Source organism: Hippichthys cyanospilos, chromosome 14, assembly GCF_059441005.1.
Source record: "Hippichthys cyanospilos isolate Australia breed blue-spotted pipefish chromosome 14, RoL_Hcya_1.0, whole genome shotgun sequence".
Classification (NCBI taxonomy): domain Eukaryota; kingdom Metazoa; phylum Chordata; class Actinopteri; order Syngnathiformes; family Syngnathidae; genus Hippichthys; species Hippichthys cyanospilos.
In genome coordinates this window covers 12,566,404-12,589,142 of record NC_142382.1, presented here as the reverse complement: position 1 = coordinate 12,589,142, position 22,739 = coordinate 12,566,404, and the positions used below count along the sequence as shown (strand labels likewise).

At 38.3% G+C, this 22,739-nt stretch overlaps 1 protein-coding gene across 1 annotated transcript in view; it reads right to left on the bottom strand.

The window, feature by feature from the left end:
- Positions 1-22,739, bottom strand: part of arid1b (AT-rich interaction domain 1B) — a 194,959-nt gene that overhangs the window by 107,008 nt on the left and 65,212 nt on the right. The window contains exon 4 of the mRNA XM_088433133.1: positions 15,154-15,261. Within this exon, the coding sequence (XP_088289259.1) occupies positions 15,154-15,261 (108 nt within the window). The remainder of the gene's footprint in view (positions 1-15,153; positions 15,262-22,739) is intronic.

The following is a 22,739-nucleotide window of genomic DNA, read 5'->3' as shown; positions in this document are numbered from 1 at the left end:
CTTATTCTGTGGATCCGATCAATGACAATCCATTGCCCAATGAAGACATTCCAACAGACGACAGATTTTTCATGAAATTCCTGCCCAACTGATCCAGTTAATCAGATCTGTGTCCACTTCAAACACACACACACACACACGCACACACACACACGCACACACGCACACACACGCACACACACACACCTAAGGGTGTTTTGCCTGGAACTGTGTTCTGCAGTGTTTTCAAAGAGTGAAAAAAAAAAAAAACCTTGGGTGGTGAGGAGGAAATAAGGAGGACATTTCAAGGTGAATTTGTTTTCCAAATTACAGTGTTCCCTCGCCACTTTGCACTTCATCTTTTGCACACTCACTGCTACACTTTTTTTTTTCTTAAAAAAATGCAATAATGAGGAAAAACACACTATAAGACACATAATTGGCTCTCGCCGCAACATCGACCAATGAGGGCAGGAGTGCATTACAGCTCCTGCCCTTATTGGTCGTTGTTGCGCCAGGAGCCAATCACGTGTCTTGTAGGAGTGCCCATGAACTGAGTGACAGATCATCTTGCCAGTCTTGTCCAAGCTGTTGACTGTTGAGTGCAGTACCTCCAGCAGCAGTCTCAGAGTGAGCTTCACGAGCAAGTGAGAGACAAGTGCATGAGGCGTGCGCGCGGCGGGGGATGTATGGTAAAGACAAAACAGAACATTGAGAAAATGTTATGAAGAGTGCTGTTGTGGAATTTCAAGTGTATACTCTGCTTCCCTGTTGTCAAATGCGTGTAATACATTATCTTTTCACATACTTTACACATTGTAAAAATCCCAACTTCCCGGCTTTCATTAGCTGTGAAAAACAAGGGAACACTGTATTTTAATCATGCTACACCTTCACAAAGCATGTGTAAATTCGCTAAGAAAGCCCAAGCTTTTTTTTATTGCAAGCCTGATTCCAAGTAGTACCTACATAAAGAAAGGACATGGAGTGAAAATGAATGGAAATTCCGAGCTGAAAGCTCTCAAACTCTTAAAGATTTTGGAGCTGATTTTGTGGCCCTGATATGGCTCACAATCTCAGTTCAATCCCAAAGGTGTTTGATTTCTGGACTTTTTAGTGGTCGGCATCCAACTCATTTGAGCTTGTCTTCATGCTCTTTTCTTTGTGCTTAGGGGTACAGCCATTACTGCTCATTCAAAGTTAGCAGCAAAGAATTAAAACCAAGATTGCAACTGGTCTCAGAAAAGACGATCCGCAATACATTTTTTCCCTTCTCGCATTCTGTGTATGTATTTGTAAATGACTAAGCTGTACTGCGTTGCCCTTTTAGAGCAATCATTTCAAGTGAAAAACTCCCAGCGAGCTGCATAATGATAAGGCAGGGACTATACAGCGAGACAAGACGGGCCACTGTGCCAAACTCCCTAGCACCCCTGTGGCCACTTCTACCAAGCAAAAACTTTGGATGAACCTGCGACAACAGGACGCAAATATCAACTTAAGAGTATGATGAATACCTTCCATCCAAAATGCATGAGCTAACAGCAACTAAGTAAAAAAAGATTGCTCATTAGAGGGACAAACCCTGCCCAAACCCTGAGGACGACAAACAATGAGAATCAGGAGTGAAAACAAGAAGAGACACATACTTGAGACAACAAATCATATTGGCTATAACTCAATTCAGAGACCGCCTTCTCCATCTCTTGCTATGATTCTTTTCATCCTAACGCCTGGTCTTATTTTTTTTCTCCCCCGAACAAAAGGCCGCGATGTGACAGCAACGTGCCTGCTAATGGATCTGACACATTAGGGTGATACACAAGCCATTAGGACAAATGTTATGCAAAGCATCAACAAGCAAATAAACCCGTAGGAGCTTTGTGTTTATGTGCAAAATGATTACATGATGCCACATTTCAAATACACATCATTATATAACTAATGAAAGTAAAATATTGTGAAACTATAACAGGTAATGAATAAAAAGCCAGAGAAATGGAAACATTGGAATTACAGAAAGATATGGTTACTTAATGAAAAATTAATTTAAATACATCTTTGAATACGATTCCAAAACATCAATACCACAACTACATTAAAATGTGATATCAGCTATGCAAATGCCACGGTCATGTCACCTTTGTCATAATTGTCAGTTATCCGTTATGTTGTGTTATTTTTAAATGATCCACATACAAAATAGGCTACTAGACATGGGCCGATAACCGTACTGGCAATATATCATAAGTTTGAGAGTCACGGTTATTTAAAACCGTCCAAATCTGTTAAAAGCGCTACGATTTTTTTATCCTTCCCATGTCATCTTCCTTGACGGGAAACTGCAGGATGCAGCAGTAGCCTCCTCTCACTCTGTACCATACGTGAGTTCTTTTCGGCAATGCCAGCCAATCACATTGTCCACTACCTGTAGAGCCGCTTATCCCCACAGGGGTCGCAGGCTTGCTGGCGCCTATCTCAGCTGGCCTCAGGCAGTAGGTGGGGTACACCCTGAACTGGTTGCCAGCCAATCGCGGGGCACACAGAGACAAACATCCATTCACACACTCAATCACACCTAAGGACAATTTAGTATGTCCAATTCACCTGCCATGCATGTTTTTTTTGGCGTGTGGGAGGAAGCTGGAGTGCCCAGAGAGAACCCACGCGGGCTCGGGGAGAGTATGCAAACTCCACACAGGGAGGTCGGAGCCAGGTGGATTTGAATCAGGTGGGACCTTTGTATTGTGTGGCAGACGTGTTATTCACTGCGCCGCCAAAAATGCTGTATTATATATTTGGTTTAAAAATAAAACTTTTTTTATAATGTAGAAAAGTGGCTATTTTGCAGAATTTAAAATGATATATTTTAAAGATGTAATTTCAATACCATGATACTGCTATATCATGATATCTTTGCTAAAAGTTATCATGCCATCAGATTCGGATATCGTTCAATGCCTAGGGTACTAAAACATGCATTTATGAGTAAATTTACTTGTCCTGAGACCAATTGAAAAATAGAGAAAATGTTTGAAATATAGTTTTGAATCTCTAATAAATCAGTTAAAATATGTTTTTAGTATTTTTTTGTTTCATTATTGTTTCTTGTTACTGTGGAAATATTAATTTTAATAAACATATTTCAAAAAGTAAAAATAATTCAAGCAACATGTATAAAACAAAGGAAAAAAAGTGTTTCTGCATTGCTCCGAACAGGCCAATTATAAATAAAAAATAAAGCTAAAATAAATAATAAACATGGTTTTTGTATGCAGTATGGAGGGCAAGAGGATGATGAGAATAGCGGGTAATACAATTTTATCTCACACTTTCATTGTGTGTGTTTGAATTGAGTGAGGATTTATCATTGAGCCAAGTCTGGCAGATGGCTGCACACCTCCAATAGAGCAATGAGACTGCAGGAATGAGCCATCGGTGACATCACTAACTCTGACCCTGTGTGTGAGGGAGTTTGTGACCACACTTAGCGCACAGACAAGTATGATTGTGTGAATCAGTGTGACCAAAGCAAATGTTACTCAAGCGCCATTTTGCTCCCACTGGACACTTGGTAGCTCAGTGCCAAGCCCTGTTAGCAATCAGGCTGGCAGGTCAGTAACACGCTGAAATGGACTGGACAGTCATCAAGGCAGGGCTGAATGCCACCGGGAGAAAAGCCCTCAAGATTTCAATCCCACTTCTCTGTCTCCTTCATTAAGCACGTCATTCTCCCCCTTTGCTTGCTCGGTAGAATCACACAGCCATCATAGCATTTCCCTTATCTTCTTCTGATCTTCAGAACATCGATCGTGTTGTAGACTTTGGAAAATTACCATAAGGGGTACTTTGTTTAGGAAATCATATTGATTAGTAAATGGCAAATATTTTGGCTGGAATTCATTTGATTTCTAAACGTTTTTCATTTTTGGAACCATGTTGTGTCACTTGCAGTCCAGTGAAAATTACATCATTACATGTGATGCCATGTTTGAGCCCTGAGGACATAGGATGTCATTTTGAGTCCACAGCAAATGTAAAAATGTAGATTCAACATATTAACTGTACATGAAAATTCATTTAGTAATAAAATTGACGACAGACTAAATAGTAAATTTTTAGTGCCAAAAATGTCCAAAAGAAAAATCTTTAACTGAAAGCACAGATAATATATGTGAATTACACAGGTAAAGGAACATAAAGATTCTAAAATGGACTAAGGTAAACCAGACATGTTTTGTTTAAAACACATGTTAAAAAACATTTGCACACAAAACACTTTTAATGAACTTGCATAGTGCTCATATTGAGCAGAAAAAAACTGCCACAATTTTGGCGCAAACCAAATGCTTAAAGGATCAATCAAGCCATTCTCAAATGAGGACATGGATGGTCAATATTTTGCTTGTATGAATTTGTAGCATCATTGTTATTCAATCAGATAATCAAAATTTCAGGCATAATAGACCTCTTTTTATTTGTCCTTATCCATAGAAATCGAAAAAAAGACGGACAAAAATGAAATTGACAGTAAAGCTGCCTTGACTTCAAATAAGAAGTGCATTTAAAACATCAGAAGAATCACCTTAAACAGCAATACAGTATTTGGACATTTTTTTTCTTTGCATCACTCTTGTGTAGAAAGCCAATCTAAATATTATCCATCCGTAAAATGATGTTGAACATCAGCATCAGCCATTTTTTGGAAATCCAAAACGCTGATGAAGTGCTCAACTGAAAGTGATTTATATTGTGACCTCACATTAGTGACTTGCTGGCCAGTGGATGCATTGATGACTTTTTGTTTTTGAAGCTCAGATAATAATGAGTAATATGTGATCATACAAATTGAATTACTGGTCTTACTGTGCGAGAGTGCTGTGCTTTGTAAAGCGGCTTGGGTTTATTGAAAGGCGTTATTTAATTGTAAGCATTAATATTATTATTGTTTTTATTTATTAACATTAACTGTAGAGAACATAAGTGTTTTTTTTCTGACATTTTCATTTAACATTACTGCCTAACCTTCAAGCTCTGTGGAAATTTTCTTACAGTTTTTGTAAAAGATTGGAAAAAAAACACTAACATATTACATATCACTTTTACCTCAAACGAATACAGGATTCAAAAAGGCTCCTTGACTTCGAATCATCATGATCAAAAACAATTATTGATCTATCACGACAACAAAGTCTGTCACAATGTTCAATATGTTGTCGCTGATTGAAGTTGGGATCATGTACACGCAGGATCACACACAGCCTGAGAGGCAGATATATGTAAAGCACTTAATTACACAAATACACACTGTGGTCACCGTCCAGTCGTTGTCATGTTGCCAGAGTGTATGAGGTTCATAGCGCCATAGTGACAAAAACAACTGATCTCACCGGCAATCAGGCCTTGCAATGTAAATGGCAGACGTGCACAACATCCACTTTGAGGTACCTGACATTCACCACTTGTCATGTGACTAAAGTATTTTCACGTTACCACAGCAACCAAACACCCCATGACACATACACACAGATACAAGACTATTGCCTTTATATATTACATAGATATTGTGATGTAGCATAGATATTTGTTTCCAGCGCTTCAATTAGCACAATGACTGTTAACATTTATAAATTTTTATCACGGCATTGCACATTGTACCACAAGTTACACTGATATGTAGCCCTTCTAATCCAGCTATCTATCCAGTTCTACTTAGCCTCTCTCTAAGTGATGAAACAAACACCATGAAAATATTCACAGAACTCAGTGGAGAATTATCAGCTCAAACAAGTCCAACACCGTTATCTCCAATCTATGCAGCTTTGCATGTATGTGTGTGTCGTTTCACTTGCCTGTGAGCACAGTGTGCAGCCAGCTAAACCTTCTCAAAGATAATGAGAGAGGGAAAAAAAAAAAAACTTCATCTTAATATTTAAAAGGCTCGACGTGAAGCTTGGAATCCAGCTGTGAACTGGGTCGTGTGTGAGTCAGGTGTTTGTGTGTGTGTGAATGCATTGCAGCATAGATTCATTTATATGTCTGGTGTGTGTGCATGAAGGAGTATAAAGTGCACACACATATTTTATGATGGTAGATTAATAGCAGCACTACATAGTGCCATCAGGACTCATCACCGTGCGGATCATGCATAATAAACCTCCCGAGTAGTGTGCACACACACACACACACACATTTTCTTTCACTATAGCAACGCTGCTGTTGCTGCCCACAACTTCAAAGTCAGATGTAATTTCAGCCTCCGAGCAGCCAGAGGGAGCCACGATGATGGCAGCCGAGTTGCTCCTCTAAATGGCCCCTTCCTCCAACCATCCGAGCCCCCCCCCCCCCCCCCCCCATTCATTAACTGTGCTCCTTCAGTCTCCGCAGGCGCCTTCTTCATTTTAGCCAATGTGTTGGGATCAGACATGAAAAATAAACCTAGTGAAGGACTGAATGTTGGAAAAGAGGGAGTGAGACGAGAGGAGGAAAAAAATGAGGCAGGGGAAGCAGAGGTCACAAAACAGTAGATGCGCATAGAAACAAGGACATGTAGCTTATTTGGATCCAATGTTTCATCTAATTTCATTTGACTTCTGTGCTGGAACTAAAATTGGTAATATGGGTGTAGGAAAGCCAATGAGCTTCAAATATTCCCATTTGTGGATGCATGCACGCAAACACACACACACACACACACACGCACACGCACACACACACGCACACACACATATGCGCACAAAGTGATTTACTAATGGATACTTCCCATGTCAGAACTATTAATGAATATAAAATTGATGTCTGCAATCTTCTGCTCAAACTGGCTAAATAACATTTGAAACCATTTAACTGCAAATTTAAAAATTAATGTAGTAATGACAGAAAATCACTATTCATAAAAGAAAGCTTCGAGCCAGAAGGAAAGAACAGCCTCATAGAGTGGCTGAATATGAATGCTATACATCAAAAATATGCGATTGAGGTGTGGCGTCATAGTTTTTTATTTTTATTTTAGGAAGACAAAGAGTGCAGTGCATTTAGAACGGCATCATTTAGTCCAACTGATTCTCATATCCATTTATTCCCTATGCTGTATTGTTTACAATATATTAGAATGTGCTGTTATGTCTGATTAAATACACACAAAAAAAGGAATATAACTGCAAACACCCATGGACATCGAGCAAATAAGTCATTTAGTTAGTTGGGCAAATACCGATACCAGGTATTGGTATTTCAAGTGCACAAATACTAATGCCAGCTGATGAGAATTGTATACATAGCTGACCGAATATTTTTCTATCTATCTATCTATCTATCTATCTATATATATATATATATATATATATATATATATATATATATATATATATATATATATATATATATATATATATAATTTGAGCCAAATAAATCATTAAAAATATTACAAAATATTTCTAAATTGAAAAAGATTGTGTATAAAAGTCACAATTTGAATTATGTTTACAAAGTTTTCCTCCTTCAGCTACGTGTCGTTCTAAGTTGGCGGCCTCCATCAGAAGGTGCTCCCCATGTATTATACATTTTCCATTACTAGACCTATGATTTTTTAAAAATATATTGCTGTAAATGGGACACATTTATTTTCATGTTATTGAAATTTAGCGTGGGTTTTTAAAACCGGTTAGTTTTGATGAGTACTCAAGAGTAGACTACTTGTACGGTATGCGCCTGAAAAATAGGGTTATTGAACTCAACGGAAAACTCAATGGAGAGCTTTCAGACAGAGGGGAAAAAAAAAGATCTATTCGGGGGACATTTACTTCCTTCATCAGTCTGCACTCCCTTATTCCTCATCTTCTCGCTCTTTCCTCCCCCGTAGCAAGTGGAGCAGCGCCAGTAAAACTAAACTAGTGTTTTCTTAACCAAGTTCATCCCTCTCCATTTCCTCTCAGTCTCAAATCATAAAGCCTGTCACATACTGGGATTGTACGAAAGCAAACGCATACACGCGCACGTACACACATCTATCTACCATTCTCAGCAGCTGGCCTGTCAAGGGTAGTTGGGTAAAAAACATGACCTCCCACATCTCCCTGCTGCTGCTGCTCAGCCTTGTGTTACCAGCTTGCTTTAACAACCTACACTGGCCAGCAGAGTTCCCAGTAGGTAGAACCATGTCTAGCCATCAAGATACAACTAAAAGCCTTCAGAAAAGAAAATATTTTACAGATCCCCATTGGGCTATTTTCTTTTAGCGTGTCTCTCCTCCACAGGAGCGCAGTGCCAGCAGTGGGTTTGCACAGGGAGTCAACACACAAGTCTAAAGGCTCAACTAATGGTTGCTTTCTTTTCAACTTTTCCTCATTTCAAACCTGACTTGTATCACGTTCTTACTGAGACACCACTGCGGATCCGAACTGCTGGTGACTCTAATTGGACTCCAGACGTGAGCTCCTAAAAAGGGATGCTGATGGCGCGGCAAAGAGTTTCACCTCAGTTCATTTCCACTTCCTGCGCAGCTATAATTCCAAGCCGTGGGGGGACACATGGTACGCCCATGCGAAAACACGTGTTCACTACTCCTGACGAGGAAAAAAAATGTTCACATGAAACTGTGTGCGGTAAATGATTCATGAAGAGAAGAAGAAAACAGACCGGCGTACAAGAAAGAAACGAGACTGACTGCATTTTCCACGGGGCTCGTTTTTCTGATCGGCAGCGTCATGATATCTGGATCTGTGGTGATTAAAAGCAGATTGCGTGTTTATAGTGGAAAGAGGTATAACAATGAATAGATACAAACATATCTAAAGTGAATATCTAAAGTTTTTCCATTTTTAGCCCTACCATTTCCATAATTTTCAAACTGTAAGACACAGCTGACGCATAACTGTACATTAAGGGAAACAGTCCAAAACAGCTAATGACTTAAACTAAATTTTTAAACTAATCAAAATTTTTAAACCAAGAAAGTACTGTATTACAGTACTTGTTTTCATTAATATTATATTTGAAATTTAACAGATGCGACGAGACACAAATTCCCCCAGATGAGGCGTCTACAGAGACGTCTACCCCTAATTCCCTGGTTGGATGATACTGTTATATTTTTGCTCAAGGTTGTCATACCGTCAGATTCTGATGTCATCCCATGCCTAGAGTCAAGTTAGTCATTGTTATGATGCTTCCGAGAACATCTTAAAAAACAAAACAAAAAAAACACCGCGTTCGTGACATTATATTCTTCAGTATGGTCTGATATTTTGAAGCTCTTAACATATTTTCCAGCGTTTTACTGTCATGCAGATCATTAACAGGCAAGCGCATTTTCATGTGTAGCCCATGTCAAAAACAACAGAATGCAAAATGGATATTGTGTTGTGAATGGACGAGAAATCTCGTAGCACGCTAATCTTGTGAGTATTCATCGTAAGAGATCTCGTCCCATCCCTAACTTTTTTAATAATTACGCTTCTATCTAATTATATTAATATTATATTACCTTTACGGATTTGGTTGTGGGACGTCAAATTGTGTTTCTGTATTAAAGTGAGGTGTGTGGCTCTGATTTAAAGTATACCTCCAATGCTCAGAAGAAAAAAACATTGTTTATCAAAAAAAAAAAGAATTGTATTAAAGAAAGATTTAGTCGAGAGAACATGCAGGCAGCCATCTGTGCCTGCAGGGATGGCAAGTGATAACCCATTCAACGACTTGACATCACAACTGATTCTAACATGGCACAGTGCATTATAGTAAAATTTTGAAGAGGATCTGTTTTCGCTGTTCCCAGACTTGATAGAAAAATAATCAAACTTTACCATATTGATCCATTAACATCGTCAATACTTCAAAGTTGACTGTGATCGACACATAGCAAACATAAAACAAACTTAAGCAAGTCTGGGTCCAAATCCAATTAATGACATTACAGGAAAAACGGAGCCAGAATGATAACAATCAAAGTTACGTAACAAACTAAGTAACTAAGGGACAACCGTTCTGTGGAGTGATCAGGGAGCATTCCTCCCCATGCAAAAGCAGCTTCAGATTAGCACCCCTATTCTCGGACACGCGACGTGTCCATGGCCGGGAGCTGCCGTGGCCTTCGGCAATGTTGTGCCGTCTAAGAATAGGCGGTAGCAACCGGGGCACATTTCGTCCCTCTCACACATGCCCTACCTCCATAAAAATGGATAAAAGTGACATGTCATACTGCAGTTGTTCCTATATTGGAAATGCAGTGGGAGACTTTGTCATTGTGTCATTCCTCTATACTTTGGTCTCCTTTCTCTTCTCACGCACTCCCCCAGTGTGAGCTAATGTGGATGCTGAATGTAACCCTGCTGGATGACATTACAGTGTGCTGCCTGCTGGCCTGTCTGGGGACCCTAAAATAAAACACAGCAGTGTGTCTGAGCCAGTCAGAGTGCATACTGTAGAGGCAGACTGACATGCTCTAATAGAGCATGCGCACATTTGATGCACTTGCAAGTGTGTGTGAAACTGGCAGAACGTGCATCAGTGCACATATGCGTCTGCCAAGATGTGTGCGTTAGTTGAGGTGTGAGAGGGAAAGAGAGAGAGTAGGTTAGCTGGCCTCCCCAGCTGTGTCTTGTCAATCATTCATGACCTGACACTGAGGAGGGCAAGCCGGACAGTAGCGGGGGGGGGGGGGGGGGGGGCAGTTAGCATTTCACGATGTTCCCTGTTCATGTGGGGCAAATGAGCACCACAATGCAATTTAACTCTGAATGAGAATGAAAAACATGCCCATGCCAGAACCCCTGGCCTGCATTCAGCATCCCCACCACCCTGACACAAGTGACAAAAAGATAACCACGTTTCACTTCAACGCTTCACGCGCTTTCTCGCTCTTCTTATTTGCTTCCTCGTCCTGTTCTTGCCTCCCAACCTCCCTCACCTCCTCACCCCCTTCTCACTCTGTCTTTCCACATGGCTGGCCATCCACTCCCATGTCTCGGAGCATAGGAGGCGGCGCGGCAGCTTGGCAGGCTGTCAGGGGAGCGCTGGAGAGCTGGGAACATGTAGTGACTGGAGCAAAGGTGTGTGTGCGTGTATGTGTTGGCTGTTTGGTTCTTCACCTAACTGTTACCAGCACGCAACTTTAGGTGAGACGCAGACAACTTGCTCTTGTTCAATTTCCAGTAACAGTTGAACCACTGAGCACAAACAGCGGGATTTAGCCGAGCAGGTCAGTAGCCAGTCTGTTACTGGCCCAGTGGAGCAATTCCCATTAAATAAAATCAAAGTGGGTCATGTTGTACAGTTAAATAAAGGTTCAATGGAAACGCAGTAAAATTAGACATAGGACACTTTGAGAGACATACGCCGAGTAATGAATGAATGTGTCTGTTTGCCTTTTTATGTGCTTTGGATGCCACCAAAGAAGAGAATTGTAATAACATATTTCTATATTTTTTGTGATAACACTGATTTCAAAATATGGCCTGCCGTGGAATGGTTGGTAGACCTCCCAGATTTCACGGTAAGTGAACAGTTTTTTTTCGTTTGTTTGTTTTTTTTTTTGGTAACCAAATGTGTCCTTGGCCCATAGGATGATCAAGATGATCGCATACAACTATTAAAAACAGATTTCACAAAACTAAGAGATTTACACTGTACAAAATGATCCAAGACTCCAAAAGATGATTGCAGTCAAGAGTGTTTTTAACTTTTGTAAATGTTTCTAATCGCAAAATTCCAGAAAAAGTCCATTTACTTCAGACTGAATTTCCAAGTGATATGTTTGTGATTGACACCAAATATAAAACATTTACTTTAATAAGTGCATGTGATAGTCAGCGGCTTTTCTATGCTGCTATATTTATGCTCTTCTACCAGATATTAAAGTGTATTAGAATAAGCGTATGTATGTTAGCATGATTGTCCTCTGCGATGACTGCACTGCATCATATTGATATTTTTTGAGCACACTGTTTTGAAAATGTGTACATTAAAGCAATTCACACTTCACTAGCTGAGCATTAGCAACTGAATAAAGTAGATCTGGCAATGCTACTGGACAGAGGAATATCAGTGAGAGAAACTGCCATGGCTTTATATTATATTTTATATTATTATTACAGAGTCCTTCAGAGTCACGTTTTGGTCCTCTAATCCACGTGTGAAACGAGAGGCCTGCGGGCCAGATCTGGCTCGCGTCACCACATTATTTTTATGATCCACTAAATCAAACCACTTACTGTATTCTGTGTTTCTTTAGAAATTGATTTGTTGTTTTCATCCGGGTAAGAAAAAAAAAAGAGAGTCCAATAGCAATTTTTACTTACAGTTATACAGCAATAAGGAAAAGGAGAAAATTTACATTTGGATGTCATTTTTTCCATCGTTTATTGTTTGAAACTGGTCATTGAACATATGTAGAATCAGAATAAAATGGAAGGACACTTGTGTTGATGTAATGATATGGTGAGGTGATTGCACATTTATGATTTTCAGTCATAATAGCCCTCGGGAAGGAAACCAGAGTATGAATGCAGCCAGTGATTACAATGAGTTTGACACACATGCATACATAATTTTCCATGTTATATGACCTATGTATTGTTTAATGAATTGCGATCATGGCCAATGATATATGAACATCTTTTTTTTCATATTTTTAACAAAAGAATAACATTTGAAACATGGTTTCTTTTTTTGCTTTTGGTGTGTGATTTAAAAACTAAATAATGAACCACATTTTGTTTTTCAATTGAAAAAGGTAATAAAGACAAGCAAAAGTAGTTACCATAAAGTTAGTTTTGTCAACATTGTTAAAGATACGGACACTGTGAAATGAAATGTAATTCGAGGTATCCGAATTGTTCCCATCATTAATTTGTGAAGGCTACCAAAATATCTGACCTGTATCGTATATCCCCTTTTGCAAGCACACTAGGACAATATACGCCACAAGTAAGGAGCAGATGCTAGCCAGAGTTTGTGGACATAATAACACCATTAGCAACTTAAATCGCTTAGCGTGATCACAACACTGGTGTGGAACTCACTAACTGATTGAACAAAGACAATTGCAGAGTGTACTGTTTGCTGTGTGCTGACATCATCCATAATAAGAGACACAAACAAAGCCTGGTGTAAAGCAATGGTGAATTTTGTTTCCTTCAAGTCTCCTTCTTCTTCATACACGCGCGCACACAAAACCATTTGGAAGCTTTTAAAATGCAACTACTCAAACTGTGCACTATACGAAACTGAAAAGAACCAAAGTATTTTGAGGAAACAAGGCTCTAAAAACAGCTATGTGGTCAAACTGAAAGAACGGGTCCTGGTTGTCCTCCAAGATTGTTCTTTGTTCACGCATGAGTACTCACTGGCACGGAGTACGGACACCACTAGAACTTTTGGGAAGAAGTACAAGTGAAAACATTGTTGATTTAAAGTAACTGGTCATAAAGTCAATGAAAAACTGAATTACAAGTTTTTTCCAAAGTTTTGATTGGCCCAGACTAAAATTTTGTTGAACACAATAACCCCACAATGACAGTGAAAAAATATGATCTTTCTTGTCACAGATGATGAGTATAGGACCAACTACTGCCAACCATGACTTAAATTATGTTAGCTTATTATTATTATTATTATTATTATTATTATTATTAATTTATTTTTTGCCTGAAGTATTAGTGGCTAGTACCAGCATTCTCCATGACTATGCCATACCTTAAAAAAAAAGCTCGGTATCGGCCTAATACCGTTACCTGGTATTTGTACTCGCCCATCAGTAGAGTTTACCATTCCCAGCTGTTGCATTCATGAATTCTGTTTATTGTTTTCGTTTTACCCGAATGAAGTTTCACTTTGTCTGACCAGTTTTTGAATGCCCTTTCAAAATTTGTACTTATGTATTTATCAGTTTTGGCACTCTATTAAAAAATATACCAGATTATAAATACTAAACAAACATGCTATCTAAACAAACATATTGCTCCAGCTTGTGATCAGATTGGTGATAGGTTATTGTTTATTTTTAAATTTGTTGATCACTGAACATCATCCACCCCACAAATTCTGTTCATATTACCGGTAAGTCTTTCCCAGACCAGCCCACCCATAATAGAAAAAAAAAAAATCTGTGATAAAAACACCACATGAAAAATACTTTTACTATATGCTTCAAACATATTAAAACACACTTTTTAAAGTATTCTTTAGTGAGTAACAAAGATATTTTAAAAAAATACTGTAACATATAAAAGAATCACTCAAAACTTTAAGGACAGAAAAAAAATGCTGTTGGATTCTGATTGTGATAGTGATTCACAAGTGACTTCAGGGGTGCTCTTGCTCCAAGTTCACAGATACATAGAGGTCGTTTGGAAAAAGTGGGTTTGCTTTTATGATATGACTTAAATATAAAATAGAAAGAAAAAAGAAGGAACAAATGACAAATTGTGTGATTTTGGGGTAGGAGTGTGTTTCAATAACACGCATGTTCTAAATGGAATGTATTTTGGAAATACAGACAGAATACAGATCTTCTGACACCTTCGTGCTTCTTTAAATCCTTATCTGCAATCCACATTTATTGCATTTTCCGCGCGTGCAACAAACACCAACTTTAATGTCAAACGTCCTGAGTTAATTTATTAAAAGTTTATACCTTGCGCCTCATACTTTTTACATTGCCTCCAGCAAGAAGCTTCAACGAAATCATTTTAAAAAACATTATTTTACTCCATCCTTTAGAATGCAGGAGAGCCATGTGAGAAAAAAAGACATCACAAACTGATAGAGCATTCTGGCCTCACCATTTTTTTTTTCAATTACTCCTGCAGCCAGCCCGTTTAACAAGTTTGAGTGAGCCCAAACGCCAAGAGGCAGTGCGCGTGGGTTTCCATGTGTGACTGTGCGCTTCAGCACAAGAGCTTGTGACCGTGCATATGCTTCTCTGCGCCAGTGGGTGTATCTGCGAGAGAGCGCATGATGCTTTGACCACCGATGCCTCCTCCGCCCTCGCTATGGGCTCAGGCAAAACACAAACATGAGACAAAAAAGCTGGCCAAGACGAAATGGACGCATTTGACTGGAACTCACAAGTTAACAAACGCTGGAAATGGTGGGCAGTCACGTTTTCGTCTACAGGACCCCCACAAAAACACAGACAAACAAACACAAAGTTTTGTCAAGATGCGGAAGACTCACCGGCAGACTTGAAGGGCGGTCATGGGAAGAGACGCCATCCTCGCTATTGCTCTTCCCAGAATTCCCTGGCCCTGGAACTCTGCTGCTGTAATTCTCCTGTTGTGCCTCCTTAAAAAAAAGAAAATAAAAGACTCTGAAATTCTGAACAAATTAGACGTGTCAGTCAAAAATTTTGATTAAATGCACAATTTCTCTAATTAAATCAGAAATTAAATGAAGAATATATATATATATATATATATATATATATATATATATATATATATATATATATATATATATATATATATATATATATATATATATACACACCCTTAATTTTAGGATCAAGTTTTGGTATTTTTGTATTTTACCATGTGTAGGATGCACCAACACTTTGGACACAAAACTATAGCAAAACATAATAAATCTCTTCTATTAAATTCTTCATATTTTCTTGTGTTTGTATCCGTACGTTATGTATTTGATGTGGGTTAAGCGTTTTTGAGGTTTTCCACATTGTGAGTGATCATTGAACGCCAGTGTGATGTTGAATACGCTTGAACCAGTTGGTTTTCAGTTTCCTCGTGACGCCGCTCAAGTTCTTATTGTCAGAATAACCCAAATCTGCACATCATCTATGTTCCACCAGGTTTATGTTGTGTATGTATACCAAAAGACTGCAATTAATAAACGAGTCAAATGGAGTAACTTTATGTATTCTCTAACCAGTGCACTTAATTGAATTAAATGATACATGATCCTCTCCATTTTAGTAATAGTATAGTAGTAATTCCTGTGTGTGAGCAAGGATGGACTTGGATGTTGGTTCTGTCTGCTCACTTCTTTTATTGAAAATAACAACCGTGATTTTGCGATTAAAAACCATTAAAAAAAAGAAAATAAACATTAGATCTGTTGATGCTTGCGGAATCTCTGTCAAAATCACTTGTACCCTCTCAAATGCCTTCACACACCTCCAGGAGTCAACGTGCCTGCATCTAAGAACCATTTGCCCGAAAATAGAGACAGAGTGCATGCAGGGGCATAAAATTGGGAGCCCATAAACAGACCGTGCTCCCAAATCATTCATGCCATAACTTCCAAAATGGTTCCAAACACTGACAAATAAACATACACACGCATACATGTGAACACACACACACACATTCAGTCCTATTGTTCAATCCAAGTCATTTTCTTTCCCTCTGTAATCACAAGCCTATCTAGTGTAATGCAATTTTCTCTCCATTGTCGGAGGTGTTGCCCCCCTTCCCTATCTCCGTCTCTGGCTTCGTATCAGCGTCTCCTTCCCTCTCTTCCTTCCCTTTATTCACGACTGAGGTCCTTCCTCCAACATGTTAAGCGTGAGCAGCACAATGGCAACTTGTTATGGAGCTCTGAGTGGAAGGCTTAGTGCTAACTGATAGGCGGACATCTGCACACAGGCGCCGCACGTAATACGTACAAGCACAGCAGCACACCTATGCAACACGAGTCTTCACTTTTCTACTTTAAAAAATCTGTTTCCCCTTTCTCAACCTTATCTGTTGTGTGATTAGACTGCAGTATTTGGGCAATACTCCCGGCAGCGAGTGGATATCGTGTTGCAGCAGGAGATTAGCCTTCACAGCCAGAGACTTGCAGTGAATCTATTATTAACAAATTAATAGTGGAGTCATTTGTGCAGCAGAGGTGAATTACTCTCGAGCAGAACATAGAGTAGATTCCATGCGAAACCTGATAAAGTTCATATTCTTATCAGTTTGCCACCGATGTTGTAGCACATATACCGTTTGTGAGCTGCTGTAACGGCCGCACGCACACAGAGACAAAAGTTAATGCATTCGCTCATCCATTATTAAGAGAAGGTAATGTAATGACCTTAAAAGCCCCAGAGTAGTTCCTGGAAATACACATTTCAATTATCGTCCAATTAAACCCCAGAAGCAAGAACGAGGTGGCGCTTTTACCTTTCCTTCAACACATGACAGCAACATTTTTTGGAATAATTACCAGTCTTCTGTGTTTTGACTTTAGTACTTACAGATTTTGATTTGGTACCTTGATGATAATGCTACTGGATTTTATGTGGTTTGTGCATTTCATTTTGTGTATCCTGTTTCTTATGGCCTTTGTTTTCAATTACAGTATTTTCTTTGTAGTTGGTCGCACTAATTGCCTAAATGCCCAGCCCCAGAGGTGAAGTGAGCCCCAAGTGTGAATGCTTTTTAAATCCATATTAGAAACTGTTTTTTCCTCATACCTATGATTAAGGTCTAAAGCATTTTAAATATCTTTCAAGGAAAAAATAAATAAATAAAAAAATTCTCAAATATCTTATTGTTGATGACTTTTTTTAAAACTAATTCTTGTGAGCTACTGCTTATTTCCTTAAATGTTTTTAACTGCAGTAATTGATGGCTATAGACATCAAACATCCATTTTCTAGTGGGCTGGCAGCAAATAAGTTGAGATTCATTGGCATTGAGAGCCACTTAAGCCAAAAATCCATTTTAACTGGGCTGGCAGTGAATAAGGTAATTGTCAAATTACTTTGTTTGTAAATGCTTTATTTAAATGTTGTATTTTTAATTAAGTGCAGCAATATGAATGATCTTGAGTAAGAAATGCACTACATAAATAAAGCTGGCCTTTCTTGGCTTTATTGTCACTGGGAATGCATCCATTTCTACATATATACTATTTCTAGCAACACAGTTTCTTGCTCAGTGGAAAATGGAGGCATGCCAAATTGGGCATTTTGCTGGAGCCTCACCGAACATATTTGAATGGTGGATGAAACAAAACTTTAGAAAAGGAGAATAATGATAAATAAGGAGCACCATTCTGTTTTTAAACAGTCAATGCAATGAATTCTGCTGGATCGCTCGCAAATATTGTGGAAAACATACCAATGAAATAATCGGTGATGATAATATACACAGCCAACAAATATTATTTACACACCTCCACAGCAAGGTGACAGCATCAGGTGAAAGTGGGGTCCAGTATCTTGCTCAATGACACTTTGGCAAGACTGAAAGGCATGGATCCAACAAGAAACTAAAAACCTCTACGTCACAAATAAATAAAAAAATCAAATAATTAAATTCAGGCTACAAGTAAACAGTTGTCGTGCGGTCCTATTCTGAGAGCGATGGTCCAAATTACTTTCCCTAAAACAACAAAAAACAGGAACAGACAACAGAGTGTAGAACACACAAAGTGTCGACTGAAACAAATCCAATATTTACTCAGGCATATGAGTCTGTAGTGTGTGTATGCATGTGCCCGTACGTGTGTGAGCGCCTCTGCGCGTGTGATGCGCGCGTGCGTGCGTGTGCATATGTGTGTGCTTGTGTCTACGTTTGTGTGGATGCTCGAGGGGATTTCTGTTTTAAGTGGGTCAAAGTGGGGTTAGCCTCGTACTACTGTTTACACTGGTGCTCTTACATCATAGCTGTCAACTGTAAAGACAGAGCGGGTGTAAGAAAGAGAGGGGAAAAAGAGAGAGAGAGAAAGAGGTAGGGCAGGCAAAGGACAAGGAGGGAAAACATAAGGTGACACCTTGACTCCATGGAGAACAAGATGAAGAGAGAAACGCTGATTAAAAGAAAAAAAAGTCGTAAAACATCAGAGGCAAATGAAGGAGTGCTGTGAGTGCGTCCTTTCATTCGAACCCCCCCAATTGTCTCAAAATCCCATTTCCCAGCTAATTTAGAAGCTTCTAAAATACACTCCGCTCCATACCTTAAGCCTAAGGCCATGGCTAATCCTGTCTCCGCTCACACATTTGCGCAAGCGTGCACAGAGGCGCACACTCATTCATCCTCGGCGCTTTTCAAAAGACTTCATCTTGGCCTAGTAGAAACGAATGAAGGATATTGAAAGCAAGCGTTTGAAGTACATGAGGGAATGCAGAGGAATCAAACTGTGAGTTAAATGCTATTAGACAGCTGTGTGCAGAGCCAGTGTAATATTAGATTTGATTGAATAGATGACTGCCGAATGTGGTGTAATATATAGAGCCGGAGAGGCTTTATGCAGACGTAAATCAATATTGCGGCACTGCGTTAATCTCAGTCATAGGAAGACGGCGAATGAGGCGCTCACAAATGTTGTACGCTTGCTGACACTTGTTTGGAATATGCTTGTTCCTGCTTCGCTTGTATGCCAGAGTGTTCATCGCTTTTGTTGATTCCAGAATTCAAATTTCAATTTCCCAAAGGCTAGGGTCAAAGGCGCGCCCTGAAAAAGTCTGATGTTCAAAAAGGACACATCATATTTTAAAAGGGATCGCTGATCCGAAAAGTCATCCAACCGTCAAAAGTGACAGTTTCTTTTTTACTCTGTTGGACTTTTTTCATCTTTCACATCATTTAAGAAATGCACTTGGCCTTTTTGGCTGCTTGCACTGCACAGTTGTGAACTCTACATTCAAGGAAGGGGCAAGGTGAACTGCTGAATCCCTTTCAATCTGTACTGCTGCCTGTCTTGAGCAATAGAATTCAAGAAGGATGAAAGAAATTAAAAAAATAAAAAATACAATACACACGCAAAACAGAGGCAACGTCTTACAAAACAGGAAACAAGGTACATTTACTTTGAAATTGAGATCTATTTACATCTGTCTCAATCCATTTTCTTTACAAATGGAAATTATTTGGACATAATTATACAACATAATAATCTATTGCAGATTAGTAACTCCAGTATTGCAATGATTAATTGACAAGTAATTGATTATCAAATTCACCGATACGATTTTTTTCATTACTCAAACATTTTGATACCTGGTTTAATAAACAATAAAAACAGACAATAACATCAACGTCCAAATCTTTGGTAAATCAGCCCCTCTAAAGTAAATATTCTATTCTATTCTTCTGTAGAGGACTCCATGTAACGAAACATTATATCTTTGTGTTTAGTCAAATAAAATATTAGCTATTTTAATTTGTAAAATATATTAACATTCTATGTCTATGTTATTGTACAGTCAATTTGAAATAAAACCCTGTTTTGAATAAGAGGACGAAAATAAAAACTTGCTTTTAAATCAAATATATTGACTTATCAGCAAAAAAAAGATTAATTATGAAAAGAAGCACTAGTTGCAGCTCAAAACAACTCTATACAACAATTCTATACAAATATGTTTTGTAGAATTTTTTTTTAATATCTTCGTCTTATTTGACACATTTATACCCATTTTCTGTTTAGAAATCCTAATCAAGCAATCAAAATACTAGAACAGAATTTAGATTCTGTCACAAAGCATTGTGTTTTTGTGCAGATTTACAATGAATGAATATCTCTGAAAAACATAAAATACCAAATTTGAAAAGGTCTTAAATTCAGAGATTTTGGACTTAGAAGCAGACAGCCTTTATATGCAAAAATACAAAGTAGACTCGGAAACTAAACATGTAGAATTTGACTTGAAAAATCAAACTTGAAAACCAAACTCCTACGAGTTTTTTTCAATGAGACTCCAAAACTGATTCAGAAAATTGATTTAGGAAGACATGAAAAAGTACTCGGAAACTAAACTATGAAGACGGGTTGACACGACAGCTTGAGAGCTTGTCTTGACTTGTTTACAATCTGTCACTGAGAACCGGGGCTTAAATACTGTCACACCTCAAACCTTTATGACAATTAGGCAAATCAAAGGATCGTAGCAACTGCACGGCATTTCATACATCAAGGAACATCTGTTACTTATTCAACCCTATATGTCAAAGGTGATTAGACAAAATGTAAAAGTATTAAAGTATGTAAATGACAAAGAATATAAAACATATTTTTCTCTGAAAAATGTACTGAAAACTAAAAGGCATGTTTGGAGATGGAGCACCAAAAAAAAAAAAAAAAAAAAATAAAAAAGTGAAGTGTGCCTATCATGCTCTAGCCTCTCAACATTTAATGGGGAACACAGGTATACTATGCAGAGGGTGGTTTTTTTTTTTTTAAGTAAGTATAATTTAGTTTTCGCTTGTCTTACCCTCAACATCTGTCTATTTTTCGATCTCTCTACCCCTTGTGACACTCTGCTCCTCTCCATCAGTACAGCCTCTTTATTTGTGTCTTCCTCCCCCACAAGCCTCATGACTACCAAATGAATTAGTTGTCCCTGTTTTTCCGCAGAACCTTGGAAGATGCTCATCGCACAAAATCTGACACTAATTCCATTAATATTCATTAGAAATTAAGCTTAATTATGTGTCTTTGGGAACGAGGCCCCTACTCACACAGATGGGGGGGGCATAAACACACATCAACACAAAAGTCATTCAAAATGCTGACATCAAGGACAGGCAAACACTCACAGCCGTTTGGCAAAACCCGGAGAGACATGCACACATGAACGTGTACCTCACATCTCACACACACAAACACACAGGCGCATACACACACAATGACAGTGTTGAGACTGACTTTGAAATAGATGCTCATGCTAATCACATTGACCAAACCATAATTGAAGCATTGAGTTGGATCTGCGCTGTGTTTAAAAAAAAAAAAACAAAACAACTGTGAAAAAACAAGGTTTAGTTCATATTTTTTTTTTAATTGGTGTTTTAAAAATCACATCATGGTTTACATGATGATTATATGAACAAGGTGTTAACATAGAAGGGAGCAGCTCTACTTTCTTGTGTTGTGACCGTTTTTGAAAAAGGCAGTGTTGGCCTTTATGCAAATGATGGCCGTTCATGCCAGGCTGGAGACTATTATTATCATCACAGGAAAGGTGACCATTAAAAGTGGAAATAACCATGGGACCGATAGTGTATATCTGTGTGTCTATATTAATGGGTCCATTTGAAACATGGCATGTTCACTGCTGTGTGTGCATGTGCGTGTGTGTGTGTGTGTGTCCTTCAAACCGGATTCAAACAGAGCAATTTAACAGACCTTTAACACAAGTCTACATGAAGCCACAGGACACACGAACTGTGTATCCGCACACAAGTAAGCTTTTCCTCCTGCCGATATAAACAGACACAACCAAATTCAGACACACACAAGGGCACACCGCAGTGTGTGTGCCCATCTTCCCCATAGGAAGATGTCAGATATACTGACAAGGTGTAGAGATGCCAACCCCTATCATCACCTCTCAGGAGCATTTTGAATATTGTGTCAGAAAGAATTGGAGTTTGTCAGGAACACCTGTGTCTCAGACCAAACAAACACACAACACCAAAAAGATTACAAACATTACAAACAAGATTACAAATATTTCGAACATGAAATTATGAAATTAGCTTTTTATGTTGGATAACCTAAATTCCAACACAATTTAAAAGAAAAAGTGATCAGCATCATGTACAACAATTTGTATAATATTGAATTCATTTATTTTCACAATTTAATAAATACTTTATATTAAAGTTATTATAGAATAAAACTTAAAACCATAAAAAAACAATCAAACATATGTATGTATATATATATATATATATATATATATATATATATATATATATTCTATGTTAGTAAATCATAATGCTCTCTGTTCAAACTACAAAATAATGTTTTGTGGAAAATTAAATAATGTAAAAAAAAAAAGACATAAGACTTAAAATAAAAATAAA